This window comes from Engystomops pustulosus, unplaced genomic scaffold (genome assembly GCF_040894005.1).
Source record: "Engystomops pustulosus unplaced genomic scaffold, aEngPut4.maternal MAT_SCAFFOLD_105, whole genome shotgun sequence".
NCBI classification, from domain to species: Eukaryota; Metazoa; Chordata; class Amphibia; order Anura; family Leptodactylidae; genus Engystomops; species Engystomops pustulosus.
This window is the reverse complement of record NW_027284987.1, coordinates 78,493-92,799: the sequence shown is the minus strand read 5'-3', so window position 1 is coordinate 92,799 and position 14,307 is coordinate 78,493. Positions and strand designations below refer to the sequence as shown.

The window sequence follows — 14,307 nt, the reverse complement described above, 5'->3', positions numbered from 1 at the left end:
GAGAGGTACAGGGGGTGTATTTGGGGGTCAGTAGTAGATGAGGGGTACAGGGGGTGTATTTGGGGGACAGTAGTAGATTAGGGGTACAGGGGGGTGTATTTGGGGGTCAGTAGTAGATGAGGGGTACAGGGGGTGTATTTGGGGGTCAGTAGTAGATGAGGGGGGGTACAGGGAGGTGTATTTGGGGGTCAGTAGTAGGTGAGGGGTACAGGGGGTGTATTTGGGGGTCAGTAGTAGATGAGAGGTACAGGGGGTGTATTTGGGGGTCAGTAGTAGATGAGGGGTACAGGGGGTGTATTTGGGGGACAGTAGTAGATGAGGGGTACAGGGGGTGTATTTGGGGGTCAGTAGTAGATGAGGGGTACAGGGGGGTGTATTTGGGGGTCAGTAGTAGATGAGGGGTACAGGGGGTGTATTTGGGGGTCAGTAGTAGATGAGGGGTACAGGGGGGTGTATTTGGGGGCAGTAGTAGATGAGGGGTACAGGGGGTGTATTTGCGGGACAGTAGTAGATGAGGGGTACAGGGGGTGTATTTGGGGGTCAGTAGTAGATGAGGGGTACAGGGGGTGTATTTGGGGGTCAGTAGTAGATGAGGGGTACAGGGGGGTGTATTTGGGGGTCAGTAGTAGATGAGGGGTACAGGGGGTGTATTTGGGGGTCAGTAGTAGATGAGGGGTACAGGGGGTGTATTTGGGGGTCAGTAGTAGATGAGGGGTACAAGGGGTGTATTTGGGGGTCAGTAGTGGATGAGGAGTACAGGGGGGTGTATTTGGGGGTCAGTAGTAGATGAGGGGTACAGGGGGTGTATTTGGGGGTCAGTAGTAGATGAGGGGTACAGGGGGTGTATTTGGGGGACAGTAGTAGATGAGGGGTACAGGGGGTGTATTTGGGGGTCAGTAGTAGATGAGGGGTACAGGGGGTGTATTTGGGGGTCAGTAGTGGATGAGGGGTACAGGGGGTGTATTTGGGGGTCAGTAGTAGATGAGGGGTACAGGGGGTGTATTTGGGGGTCAGTAGTAGATGAGGGGTACAGGGGGTGTATTTGGGGGTCAGTAGTAGATGAGGGGTACAAGGGGTGTATTTGGGGGTCAGTAGTAGATGAGGGGTACAGGGGGTGTATTTGGGGGGTCAGTAGTGGATGAGGGGTACAGGGGGTGTATTTGGGGGTCAGTAGTAGATGAGGGGTACAAGGGGGTGTATTTGGGGGTCAGTAGTGGATGAGGGGTACAGGGGGGTGTATTTGGGGGGTCAGTAGAGGATGAGGGGTACAGGGGGGTGTATTTGGGGGTCAGTAGTGGATGAGGGGTACAGGGGGTGTATTTGGGGGTCAGTAGTGGATGAGGGGTACAGGGGGGTGTATTTGGGGGTCAGTAGTGGATGAGGAGTACAGGGGGGTGTATTTGGGGGTCAGTAGTGGATGAGGGGTACAGGGGGTGTATTTGGGGGTCAGTATTCTCAGTCTCGATGGTTTCCGGTAACCAGTAAGATGGCGGCTCCAGTGCAGTGACACTTCCTGACTACGCAGTGCGCATGTGCGTGACGCTCGGCTGCTCCGCCCTTGTAAATGGGGCGGAGTTAAAGCTCTGTAATAGACAGGCGTCTCCAGCCAATAAAGGCGGCGATGGCTGCTGTCATGGTTACAGGCCGCGCCCTGGTGTGAGGAGGTCACATGGCGGGAAGCGGAGAAGTCATCAGCGTCGCCACAGGAGGATACAGCGGCCACGTGGGGGCGCACTACTGGGGCCTGCAGGTGACGGGGGGCCCGGGGGTGCAGGGGTATACAGGAGGAGGAGGAGGGGGGTGTACAGGAGTATACAGGAGGAGGAGGGGAGTGTACAGGAGTGTACAGGAGGAGGAGGGGAGTGTACAGGAGTATACAGGAGGAGGAGGGAAGTGTACAGGAGTATACAGGAGGAGGAGGGAAGTGTACAGGAGTATACAGGAGGAGGAGGGAAGTGTACAGGAGTATACAGGAGGAGGAGGGGGTGTACAGGAGTATACAGGAGGAGGAGGGGGGTGTACAGGAGTATACAGGAGGAGGAGGGGGGTGTACAGGAGTATACAGGAGGAGGAGGGGGGTGTACAGGAGTATACAGGAGGAGGAGGGGAGGGTACAGGAGTATACAGGAGGAGGAGGGGAGGGTACAGGAGTATACAGGAGGAGGAGGGGAGTGTACAGGAGTATACAGGAGGAGGAGGGAAGTGTACAGGAGTATACAGGAGGAGGAGGGGAGTATACAGTAGTATACAGGAGGAGGAGGGAAGTGTACAGGAGTATACAGGAGGAGGAGGGGAGTATACAGTAGTATACAGGAGGAGGAGGGAAGTGTACAGGAGTATACAGGAGGAGGAGGGGTGTACAGGAGTATACAGGAGGAGGAGGGGGTGTACAGGAGTATACAGGAGGAGGAGGGGGGTGTACAGGAGTATACAGGAGGAGGAGGGGGGTGTACAGGAGTATACAGGAGGAGGGGGGTGTACAGGAGTATACAGGAGGAGGAGGGGAGTGTACAGGAGTATACAGGAGGAGGAGGGGAGTGTACAGGAGTATACAGGAGGAGGAGGGAAGTGTACAGGAGTATACAGGAGGAGGAGGGAAGTGTACAGGAGTATACAGGAGGAGGAGGGAAGTGTACAGGAGTATACAGGAGGAGGAGGGGAGTATACAGTAGTATACAGGAGGAGGAGGGAAGTGTACAGGAGTATACAGGAGGAGGAGGGGAGTATACAGTAGTATACAGGAGGAGGAGGGAAGTGTACAGGAGTATACAGGAGGAGGAGGGAAGTGTACAGGAGTATACAGGAGGAGGAGGGTGTACAGGAGTATACAGGAGGAGGAGGGGGTGTACAGGAGTATACAGGAGGAGGGGGGTGTACAGGAGTATACAGGAGGAGGAGGGGGGTGTACAGGAGTATACAGGAGGAGGAGGGGGGTGTACAGGAGTATACAGGAGGAGGAGGGGAGTGTACAGGAGTATACAGGAGGAGGAGGGGGGTGTACAGGAGTATACAGGAGGGGGGCGTACAGGAGTATACAGGAGGAGGAGGGGGGCGTACAGGAGTATACAGGAGGAGGAGGGGGGCGTACAGGAGTATACAGGAGGAGGAGGGGGGCGTACAGGAGTATACAGGAGGAGGAGGGGGGTGTACAGGAGTATACAGGAGGAGGAGGGGGGTGTACAGGAGTATACAGGAGGAGGAGGGGGGTGTACAGGAGTATACAGGAGGAGGAGGGGAGTGTACAGGAGTATACAGGAGGAGGAGGGGGGTGTACAGGAGTATACAGGAGGGGGGCGTACAGGAGTATACAGGAGGAGGAGGGGGGCGTACAGGAGTATACAGGAGGAGGAGGGGGCGTACAGGAGTATACAGGAGGAGGAGGGGGGCGTACAGGAGTATACAGGAGGAGGAGGGGGGTGTACAGGAGTATACAGGAGGAGGAGGGGGGTGTACAGGAGTATACAGGAGGAGGAGGGGGGTGTACAGGAGTATACAGGAGGAGGAGGGGAGTGTACAGGAGTATACAGGAGGAGGAGGGGGGTGTACAGGAGTATACAGGAGGGGGGTGTACAGGAGTATACAGGAGCAGGAGGAGGAGGGGGGTGTACAGGAGTATACAGGAGGAGGAGGGGAGTGTACAGGAGTATACAGGAGGAGGAGGGGGGTGTACAGGAGTATACAGGAGGGGGGCGTACAGGAGTATACAGGAGGAGGAGGGGGGCGTACAGGAGTATACAGGAGGAGGAGGGGGGTGTACAGGAGTATACAGGAGGAGGAGGGGGGTGTACAGGAGTATACAGGAGGAGGAGGGGGGTGTACAGGAGTATACAGGAGGAGGAGGGGGGTGTACAGGAGTATACAGGAGGAGGAGGGGGGTGTACAGGAGTGTACAGGAGGAGGAGGGGGTGTACAGGAGGAGGAGGGGAGTGTACAGGAGGAGGAGGAGGAGGGGGGTGTACAGGAGTATACAGGAGGAGGAGGGGGGTGTACAGGAGTATACAGGAGGAGGAGGGGGGTGTACAGGAGTATACAGGAGGAGGAGGGGGGTGTACAGGAGTATACAGGAGGAGGAGGGGGGTGTACAGGAGTATACAGGAGGAGGAGGGGAGTATACAGGAGGAGGAGGGGGTGTACAGGAGTATACAGGAGGAGGAGGGGAGTGTACAGGAGGAGGAGGGGAGTGTACAGGAGTATACAGGAGGAGGAGGGGGTGTACAGGAGTATACAGGAGGAGGAGGGGAGTGTACAGGAGTATACAGGAGGAGGAGGGGAGTGTACAGGAGTATACAGGAGGAGGAGGGGGAGTGTACAGGAGTATACAGGAGGAGGAGGGGAGTGTACAGGAGTATACAGGAGGAGGAGGGGAGTGTACAGGAGTATACAGGAGGAGGAGGGGGAGTGTGGAGGGGGGGTGTGGAGGGGGAGTGTGGAGGGGGAGTGTGGAGGGGGGGCGTGGAGGCGGGGGCGTGGAGGCGCGGTAGAGGCGGGGGCGTGGAGGCGCGGTAGAGGGGGGGGCGTGGAGGCGCGGTAGAGGGGGGGGCGTGGAGGCGCGGTAGAGGGGGGGGGGGCGTGGAGGCGCGGTAGAGGGGGGGGGGGCGTGGAGGCGCGGTAGAGGGGGGGGGGCGTGGAGGCGCGGTAGAGGGGGGGGCGTGGAGGCGCGGTAGAGGGGGGGGCGTGGAGGCGCGGTAGAGGGGGGGGGGGGCGTGGAGGCGCGGTAGAGGGGGGGGGGCGTGGAGGCGCGGTAGAGGGGGGGGGCGTGGAGGCGCGGTAGAGGGGGGGGGGCGTGGAGGCGCGGTAGAGGGGGGGGGCGTGGAGGCGCGGTAGAGGGGGGGGCGTGGAGGCGCGGTAGAGGGGGGGGGGGCGTGGAGGCGCGGTAGAGGGGGGGGGGGCGTGGAGGCGCGGTAGAGGGGGGGGGGCGTGGAGGCGCGGTAGAGGGGGGGGGCGTGGAGGCGCGGTAGAGGGGGGGGGCGTGGAGGCGCGGTAGAGGGGGAGCGTGGAGGGGGAGGCTGTCGGCGTAGAGGGGGAGTGTGTCGGCATCAGTTGATGAGGACTTGTTGTGTCTTTCTTGTCCTGCAGGAGGCGGAGTTTTCCCAGAATTCGGAGATTTGTAGCGATGTCCTTTTCCGGCGAGGAGTCACCCTGCAGGGGGCGGAGACCTACACCCCACGTCTCATATCCCTGGACCTGAAAGGTACCAACACTATTCCTGCAGCTGTATCTCCCTCCTCTCCGCCTGGTTACTGTATTACTGCAGCTGCATCCCCCCTCCTCCTCTCCGCCTGGTTACTGTATTACTGCAGCTGCATCCCCCCTCCTCCTCTCCGCCTGGTTACTGTATTACTGCAGCTGCATCCCCCCCTCCTCTCCGCCTGGTTACTGTATTACTGCAGCTGCATCTCCCCCTCCTCTCTGCCTGGTTACTGTATTACTGCAGCTGCATCCCCCCTCCTCTCCGCCTGGTTACTGTATTACTGCAGCTGCATCCCCCCTCCTCCTCTCCGCCTGGTTACTGTATTACTGCAGCTGCATCCCCCCTCCTCTCCGCCTGGTTACTGTATTACTGCAGCTGTATTCCCCTCCTCTTCTCCGCCTGGTTACTGTATTACTGCAGCTGTATTCCCCTCCTCTCCGCCTGGTTACTGTATTACTGCAGCTGCATCCCCCCTCCTCCTCTCCGCCTGGTTACTGTATTACTGCAGCTGCATCCCCCCTCCTCCTCTCTGCCTGGTTACTGTATTAGTGCAGCTGCATCCCCCCTCCTCCTCTCCGCCTGGTTACTGTATTACTGCAGCTGCATCCCCCCCTCCTCCTCTCCTCCGTCTGGTTACTGTATTAGTGCAGCTGCATCCCCCCTCCTCCTCTCTGCCTGGTTACTGTATTACTGCAGCTGCATCCCCCCCCCCTCTCCGCCTGGTTACTGTATTACTGCAGCTGCATCCCCCCTCCTCTCCCCCTGGTTACTGTATTACTGCAGCTGCATCCCCCCTCCTCCTCTCCGCCTGGTTACTGTATTACTGCAGCTGTATCTCCCTCCTCTCCGCCTGGTTACTGTATTACTGCAGCTGCATCCCCCCCTCCTCTTCTCCGCCTGGTTACTGTATTACTGCAGCTGCATCCCCCCTCCTCCTCTCCGCCTGGTTACTGTATTACTGCAGCTGTATCTCCCTCCTCTCCGCCTGGTTACTGTATTACTGCAGCTGCATCCCCCCCTCCTCTCCGCCTGGTTACTGTATTACTGCAGCTGCATCCCCCCTCCTCTCCGCCTGGTTACTGTATTACTGCAGCTGCATCCCCTCCTCCTCTCCGCCTGGTTACTGTATTACTGCAGCTGCATCCCCCCCTTCTCTCCGCCTGGTTACTGTATTACTGCAGCTGTATTCCCCTCCTCTCCGCCTGGTTACTGCAGCTGCATCCCCCCCTTCTCTCCGCCTGGTTACTGTATTACTGCAGCTGCATCCCCCCCTTCTCTCCGCCTGGTTACTGTATTACTGCAGCTGCATCCCCCCTCCTCCTCTCCGCCTGGTTACTGTATTACTGCAGCTGTATTCCCCTCCTCTCCGCCTGGTTACTGTATTACTGCAGCTGCATCCCCCCTCCTCCTCTCCGCCTGGTTACTGTATTACTGCAGCTGCATCCCCCCCTTCTCTCCGCCTGGTTACTGTATTACTGCAGCTGCATCCCCTCCTCCTCTCCGCCTGGTTACTGTATTACTGCAGCTGCATCCCCCCTCCTCCTCTCCGCCTGGTTACTGTATTACTGCATCCTCTCCTCCTCTCCGCCTGGTTACTGTATTAATGCAGCTGCATCCCCCCTCCTCCTCTCCACCTGGTTACTGTATTACTGCAGCTGCATCCCCCCTCCTCTCCGCCTGGTTACTGTATTACTGCAGCTGCATCCCCCCCTCCTCTTCTCCGCCTGGTTACTGTATTACTGCAGCTGCATCCCCCCTCCTCCTCTCCGCCTGGTTACTGTATTACTGCAGCTGCATCCCCCCCTCCTCTCCGCCTGGTTACTGTATTACTGCAGCTGCATCCCCCCTCCTCCTCTCCGCCTGGTTACTGTATTACTGCAGCTGTATTCCCCTCCTCTCCGCCTGGTTACTGTATTACTGCAGCTGTATTCCCCTCCTCTCCGCCTGGTTACTGTATTACTGCAGCTGCATCCCCCCCTTCTCTCCGCCTGGTTACTGTATTACTGCAGCTGCATCTCCCCCTTCTCTCCGCCTGGTTACTGTATTACTGCAGCTGCATCCCCTCCTCCTCTCCGCCTGGTTACTGTATTACTGCAGCTGCATCCCCCCTCCTCCTCTCCGCCTGGTTACTGTATTACTGCATCCTCTCCTCCTCTCCGCCTGGTTACTGTATTACTGCAGCTGCATCCCCCCTCCTCCTCTCCACCTGGTTACTGTATTACTGCAGCTGCATCCTCTCCTCCTCTCCGCCTGGTTACTGTATTAGTGCAGCTGCATCCCCCCCTCCTCCTCTCCGCCTGGTTACTGTATTACTGCAGCTGCATCCCCCTCCTCCTCTCCGCCTGGTTACTGTATTACTGCAGCTGCATCCCCCCTCCTCTCCGCCTGGTTACTGTATTACTGCAGCTGTATTCCCCTCCTCTCCGCCTGGTTACTGTATTACTGCAGCTGTATTCCCCTCCTCTCCGCCTGGTTACTGTATTACTGCAGCTGCATCCCCCCCTTCTCTCCGCCTGGTTACTGTATTACTGCAGCTGCATCTCCCCCCTCCTCCTCTCCGCCTGGTTACTGTATTACTGCAGCTGTATTCCCCTCCTCTCCGCCTGGTTACTGTATTACTGCAGCTGCATCCCCCCTCCCCTCTCCGCCTGGTTACTGTATTACTGCAGCTGCATCCCCCCTCCTCTCTGCCTGGTTACTGTATTACTGCAGCTGCATCCCCCCTCCTCCTCTCCGCCTGGTTACTGTATTACTGCAGCTGCACCCCCCCTCCTCCTCTCCGCCTGGTTACTGTATTACTGCAGCTGCATCCTCTCCTCCTCTCCGCCTGGTTACTGTATTACTGCAGCTGCATCCCCCCCTCCTCTCCGCCGGGTTACTGTATTACCGCAGCTGCATCCCCCCCCCTCCTCCTCTCCGCCTGGTTACTGTATTACTGCAGCTGTATTCCCCTCCTCCTCTCCGCCTGGTTACTGTATTACTGCAGCTGCATCCCCCCTCCTCCTCTCCGCCTGGTTACTGTATTACTGCAGCTGCATCCCCCCTCCTCCTCTCTGCCTGGTTACTGTATTACTGCAGCTGTATTCCCCTCCTCCTCTCCGCCTGGTTACTGTATTACTGCAGCTGTATTCCCCTCCTCCTCTCCGCCTGGTTACTGTATTACTGCAGCTGCATCCCCCCTCCTCCTCTCCGCCTGGTTACTGTATTACTGCAGCTGTATTCCCCTCCTCCTCTCCGCCTGGTTACTGTATTACTGCAGCTGCATCCCCCCTCCTCCTCTCTGCCTGGTTACTGTATTACTGCAGCTGCATCCCCCCTCCTCTCCGCCTGGTTACTGTATTACTGCAGCTGTATTCCCCTCCTCTCCGCCTGGTTACTGTATTACTGCAGCTGTATCTCCCTCCTCTCCGCCTGGTTACTGTATTACTGCAGCTGCATCCCCCCTCCTCCTCTTCGCCTGGTTACTGTATTACTGCAGCTGTATTCCCCTCCTCCTCTCCGCCTGGTTACTGTATTACTGCATCCTCTCCGCCTGGTTACTGTATTACTGCAGCTGTATCTCCCTCCTCTCCGCCTGGTTACTGTATTACTGCAGCTGCATCCCCCCTCCTCCTCTTCGCCTGGTTACTGTATTACTGCAGCTGTATTCCCCTCCTCCTCTCCGCCTGGTTACTGTATTACTGCATCCTCTCCTCCTCTCCGCCTGGTTACTGTATTACTGCAGCTGCATCCCCCCTCCTCCTCTCCACCTGGTTACTGTATTACTGCAGCTGCATCCTCTCCTCCTCTCCGCCTGGTTACTGTATTACTGCAGCTGCATCCCCCCCTCCTCCTCTCCGCCTGGTTACTGTATTACTGCAGCTGCATCCCCCCTCCTCTCCGCCTGGTTACTGTATTACTGCAGCTGCATCCCCCCCTCCTCTCCGCCGGGTTACTGTATTACCGCAGCTGCATCCCCCCCTCCTCCTCTCCGCCTGGTTACTGTATTACTGCAGCTGCATCCCCCCCTCCTCCTCTCCGCCTGGTTACTGTATTACTGCAGCTGTATTCCCCTCCTCCTCTCCGCCTGGTTACTGTATTACTGCAGCTGCATCCCCCCTCCTCCTCTCCGCCTGGTTACTGTATTACTGCAGCTGCATCCCCCCTCCTCCTCTCTGCCTGGTTACTGTATTACTGCAGCTGTATTCCCCTCCTCCTCTCCGCCTGGTTACTGTATTACTGCAGCTGTATTCCCCTCCTCCTCTCCGCCTGGTTACTGTATTACTGCAGCTGCATCCCCCCTCCTCCTCTCCGCCTGGTTACTGTATTACTGCAGCTGCTTCCCATCTTCTCTCCGCCTGGTTACTGTATTACTGCAGCTGCTTCCCCCCCTCCTCTCCGCCTGGTTACTGTATTACTGCAGCTGCATCCCCCCTCCTCCTCTCCGCCTGGTTACTGTATTACTGCAGCTGCATCCCCCCTCCTCCTCTCCGCCTGGTTACTGTATTACTGCAGCTGTATTCCCCTCCTCCTCTCCGCCTGGTTACTGTATTACTGCAGCTGCATCCCCCCTCCTCTCCGCCTGGTTACTGTATTACTGCAGCTGCATCCCCCCTCCTCCTCTCCGCCTGGTTACTGTATTACTGCAGCTGCATCCCCCTCCTCCTCTCTGCCTGGTTACTGTATTACTGCAGCTGTATTCCCCTCCTCCTCTCCGCCTGGTTACTGTATTACTGCAGCTGCATCCCCCCTCCTCCTCTCTGCCTGGTTACTGTATTACTGCAGCTGTATTCCCCTCCTCCTCTCCGCCTGGTTACTGTATTACTGCAGCTGTATTCCCCTCCTCCTCTCCGCCTGGTTACTGTATTACTGCAGCTGCATCCCCCCTCCTCCTCTCCGCCTGGTTACTGTATTACTGCAGCTGCTTCCCATCTTCTCTCCGCCTGGTTACTGTATTACTGCAGCTGCTTCCCCCCCTCCTCTCCGCCTGGTTACTGTATTACTGCAGCTGCATCCCCCCTCCTCCTCTCCGCCTGGTTACTGTATTACTGCAGCTGCATCCCCCCTCCTCCTCTCCGCCTGGTTACTGTATTACTGCAGCTGTATTCCCCTCCTCCTCTCCGCCTGGTTACTGTATTACTGCAGCTGCATCCCCCCTCCTCCTCTCCGCCTGGTTACTGTATTACTGCAGCTGCATCCCCCCTCCTCCTCTCTGCCTGGTTACTGTATTACTGCAGCTGCATCCCCCCCTCCTCCTCTCTGCCTGGTTACTGTATTACTGCAGCTGCATCCCCCCCCTCCTCCTCTCTGCCTGGTTACTGTATTACTGCAGCTGCATCCCCCCCTCCTCCTCTCTGCCTGGTTACTGTATTACTGCAGCTGTATTCCCCTCCTCCTCTCCGCCTGGTTACTGTATTACTGCAGCTGTATTCCCCTCCTCCTCTCCGCCTGGTTACTGTATTACTGCAGCTGCATCCCCCCTCCTCCTCTCCGCCTGGTTACTGTATTACTGCAGCTGCTCCCTTCAAAATGGAAAATCACATTTACGGCTGACCCAACTTCAGTGGAGATACCTCAAGACAACGCCTGAGCGTGTTACTGATGAGGCTCAGTATTGTGTGTGGCCTCCACATGCCTGTATGTCCTCCCTACAACACCTCGGCATGCTCCTGATGAGGCTTAGTAGTGTGTGGCCTCCACGTGCCTGTATGACCTCCCTACAACACCTCGGCATGCTCCTGATGAGGCTCAGTATTGTGTGTGGCCTCCACATGCCTGTATGACCTCCCTACAACACCTCATCATGCTCCTGATGAGGTTCAGTAGTGTGTGTGTGACCTCCACGTGCCTGTATGACCTCCCTACAACACCTCATCATGCTCCTGATGAGGTTCAGTAGTGTGTGTGTGGCCTCCACGTGCCTGTATGACCTCCCTACAACACCTCGTCATGCTCCTGATGAGGTTCAGTAGTGTGTGTGGCCTCCATGTGCCTCTATGACCTCCCTACAACACCTCGTCATGCTCCTGATGAGGTTCAGTAGTGTGTGTGGCCTCCATGTGCCTCTATGACCTCCCTACAACACCTCGTCATGCTCCTGATGAGGTTCAGTAGTGTGTGTGGCCTCCATGTGCCTCTATGACCTCCCTACAACACCTCGTCATGCTCCTGATGAGTTTCAGTATTGTGTGTGGCCTCCATGTGCCTGTATGACCTCCCTACAATGCCTGGGAATGCTCCTGATGAGGTCAGTATTGTGTGTGGCCTCCACGTGCCCTAATGACCTCCCTATAACACCTCGGCATGCTCCTGATGAGGCTTAGTAGTGTGTGGCCTCCACGTGCCTGTATGATTCCCCCCCCCTCCCTGTCTGATTACTGCGGCTGCTCCCTCCTCCCTGTCTGATTACTGCGGCTCCTCTCCCCTCCCTGTCGGATTACTGCCGCTGCTCCCCCCTCCCTGTCTGATTACTGCCGCTGCTCCCTCCTCCCCCCTCCCTGTCTGATTACTGCCGCTGCTCCCTCCTCCCCCCTCCCTGTCTGATGGCGTCTCCCTTGTTGTACATGTTGTAGGGAGTGTTCGGTCTCTGAGAGATGAAGGCTATCTATATGAAGAAAGAGGCGCGAGGCACAGCACTCCGGCCTGGTAAGGTTCTCTGCCCATCATGGTGATAGACCTAGGATTTCCCCTCCCTGCCCCCTCTGCCAGGGCAATGATCTGTGTGCCATTGTTGCAGGACGGGGAGTGTGAGCGTCCACAGCCAGGAGGCCCGGCAGGTAAGTGATTGGGCTGGACGGGCGCGCACCTGTCTCTGCTGTGTGACCTCTCGTCCTGTCTCTGTAATCAGGGAGAAGCTGCAGCCCAAGGTGGTGACCACGATGGAGGTAAGTACAGAGGGAGGAGCTGGGGCAGTAGGGGTGTTGGTTGGGTTGTTACCCTGGGCTCTCTCTTCAGACTCGCTGGCGCACCCATCAGGCGGCACCGGGACCCCTCTGACCACAGAGATGAGCAGCTGGTTGTGGTCGGACGTTCTCCAGACAAAGCTCCATCCTAAGTCCCTCTGCCTTGTGAGCAGCCCTGGTGGGTGAGTGGTGGGTGACGGGGAGGTTTGGGGAGGCCGCGGGTGCCCGGAGGGAGACTCATCCTTGTGTTTAGGGATGGACTGGAGTCGTTCAGTCAGGGTGAAGCCGTCTTCAAGGCCCAACTGGAGGAGCTGGAAGATAGACTACACTTCTTCTCCGAGGAATGTGACTACTTACAGGTGAGGGCGTGGCCTAGAGGCAGTGGGTGGGGATTTAGGGGCGTTTTCCTGACCTCCACGCCGTTTCCAGGGCTTCCAGCTTCTCTGTGACCTACACAATGGCTTCTCTGGAGTCGGGGCGCGGACGGCTGAGCTTCTGCATGACGAGTATCCTGGTCGGGGGATCCTCAGCTTTGGGACGTGTCCTGCTCCATCGGGCGATAGGGTGAGCGGGCGGGCAGAGGGTGAGCACAGCTCCTGATGCAGTCACTTACCTCCTTTGTCTTGCAGGACCCCTGCACCGCCGTCTACCAGCTTGTGAACTGTGTGCTGGCCCTGGGGCCCCTGTGCAGCCAGAGCTCCTTCTTCTGCCCGTTGTCGGTGTCGTCCAGCCTGGGCCGCAGACCGGGAGCCAGCGCCGCTTTCCCGCAGCTGTTGTACAATGTGAGCAGAAGGTAAAGGTGCGGTCCTTGTGGGCCCCAGGCCGTGTGTGGCCCCTGACTTCCCTTTTATATTGCAGGCTGCTTTGCCATATCACAGTAGTGCGGTTCTGGCGCTGGCGCTGAATACACTGACCGCCCCTTATCGGATGTCCTCCTCTGGCTTCTCCATGCTGCACTTTGCCGAGGCGCTGACGTTTGGTGGTAGAAAGGTGGGTATTGGGGGGCGGTACTTGATCAGATCTAGGGGTCCTTGTGCTCCACGGGTCACATGCCACTCTTTCTGCAGATGCTTGCTGCCACCTGTTCAGTGCCCTTCCCGCTGGCACCAGCCTGGTCTCTGCCTGATGCCTTGCTGCCGCACATGACCTCTGCCCCCTGGCGCTCGGTGTCACCCTGCCAACACCCCTCCACCGTCTTCTCCCAGTCCGTGGTCCTCAGGGGAATCCCAGAGACACGACAGACCAGGTGACCCATAGCAGAGCCTATAAGATGCCAGACCCTTTCCCCCTAGTGGGAGTGGCTAGCAGCACAGGCCCCGCCTAGTACATGATGTTGTCCCCTTGCACCCTCAGTTCGCTGCCCGCTGGTACCCGGCTCCCATCCTCTCTACACGCGTGTGAAAGTGGAAGCCAAGTCCTGCAGCACTACCTGTCCTCCCTCTACTCCCGGGCCCTCAGGTAGGTTGTCCCGTATCAGGATAGAGGGGTCACAGACCTTGCACTTACCCTGTCCTCTCTCCCCTCTCTTTAGCACGACTCATCTGCTGGGGGCCCCGTGTGCGCTGGGGTCCACATTTCCTCAGTTCTTCTCTCGGTTTGTGACTAAAGACGGTTTTACGATGGAGCAGCCCCAGAGCGAGGCACCAGGTGAGGACACCAAATCATCGGCGCTGGGACCCACGGCCCGGTCACAAAACAATACATTTTATTTAAAACAGTAAACGTCACCATGTTGTACGGAAAGTGCGAGTGCTCTGCCCGACCAGAGTCCAGACATTCGGGCTCAGACACTATTGGGGCGTCCTGTTCTGACCCCTCCGTGTCTCAGTTGTAGGTCACATCCCGGTGATGGGCGCCTTGCAGGCATCGAGCGCTCTCCATCAGACGCTCCGTGTCCTGTGCCAGGAGGTCAGCGCGTCTGACGTACGGAGATGGATGAACTTCTCCACCGCTGCCGTGGAGCAGGACGACTTCCGAGAAGCGGTAGATACCGTGCGGAGCCTGGCCCACTGCTACCGCGAGGGGGAAGAGAGCGACGATAGCGACTAATCCTCCTCCTCGTCACTCACATTGTCCTCGTCCTCATCATCGGAGCTGGTGACGCTTCCCGTCTGGAAGAGATTAATGAGCTCTCGGAAGCGCTCCGACACCTGCGTGCGAGATGGAGAGTTAGGACGCGCTGCTGTGTGCATGGACTATGAATAAAGCTTGAGAAATACTTCTCGTTGTGTTTTA

The 14,307-nt window shown here is 57.8% G+C and overlaps 2 protein-coding genes across 2 annotated transcripts in view; one reads left to right on the top strand and one right to left on the bottom strand.

Annotated features, from left to right (window-relative positions):
• Positions 1–1,580: 1,580 nt before the first annotated feature.
• On the top strand, positions 1,581–14,290 carry MSTO1 (misato mitochondrial distribution and morphology regulator 1). Its single transcript, XM_072131616.1, has 14 exons — positions 1,581–1,750; positions 5,077–5,191; positions 11,743–11,815; positions 11,907–11,946; positions 12,018–12,054; positions 12,125–12,254; positions 12,326–12,431; positions 12,502–12,636; positions 12,702–12,854; positions 12,931–13,062; positions 13,140–13,318; positions 13,426–13,530; positions 13,604–13,719; positions 13,901–14,290. The coding sequence occupies exons 1-14, from the start codon at positions 1,670–1,672 to the stop codon at positions 14,119–14,121; spliced, it is 1,623 nt and encodes a 540-aa protein (XP_071987717.1). The 5' UTR covers positions 1,581–1,669; the 3' UTR covers positions 14,122–14,290.
• The window catches only part of GON4L (gon-4 like), a 36,318-nt gene continuing 36,093 nt past the window's right edge, over positions 14,083–14,307 (bottom strand). Inside the window, exon 32 of the mRNA XM_072131615.1 lies at positions 14,083–14,222. Within this exon, the coding sequence (XP_071987716.1) occupies positions 14,118–14,222 (105 nt within the window). The 3' untranslated portion in view covers positions 14,083–14,117. The remainder of the gene's footprint in view (positions 14,223–14,307) is intronic.

Bases quoted from the DNA above. Each gene is read 5' to 3' on its own strand.
- MSTO1 (XM_072131616.1), top strand. From the start codon at position 1,670: ATGGCGGGAAGCGGAGAAGTCATCAGCGTCGCCACAGGAGGATACAGC. The intron at 12,855-12,930 runs GTGAGCAGAAGG...TTTATATTGCAG, and splicing joins TCCCGCAGCTGTTGTACAAT to GCTGCTTTGCCATATCACAG. The intron at 13,063-13,139 runs GTGGGTATTGGG...CTCTTTCTGCAG, and splicing joins TGACGTTTGGTGGTAGAAAG to ATGCTTGCTGCCACCTGTTC.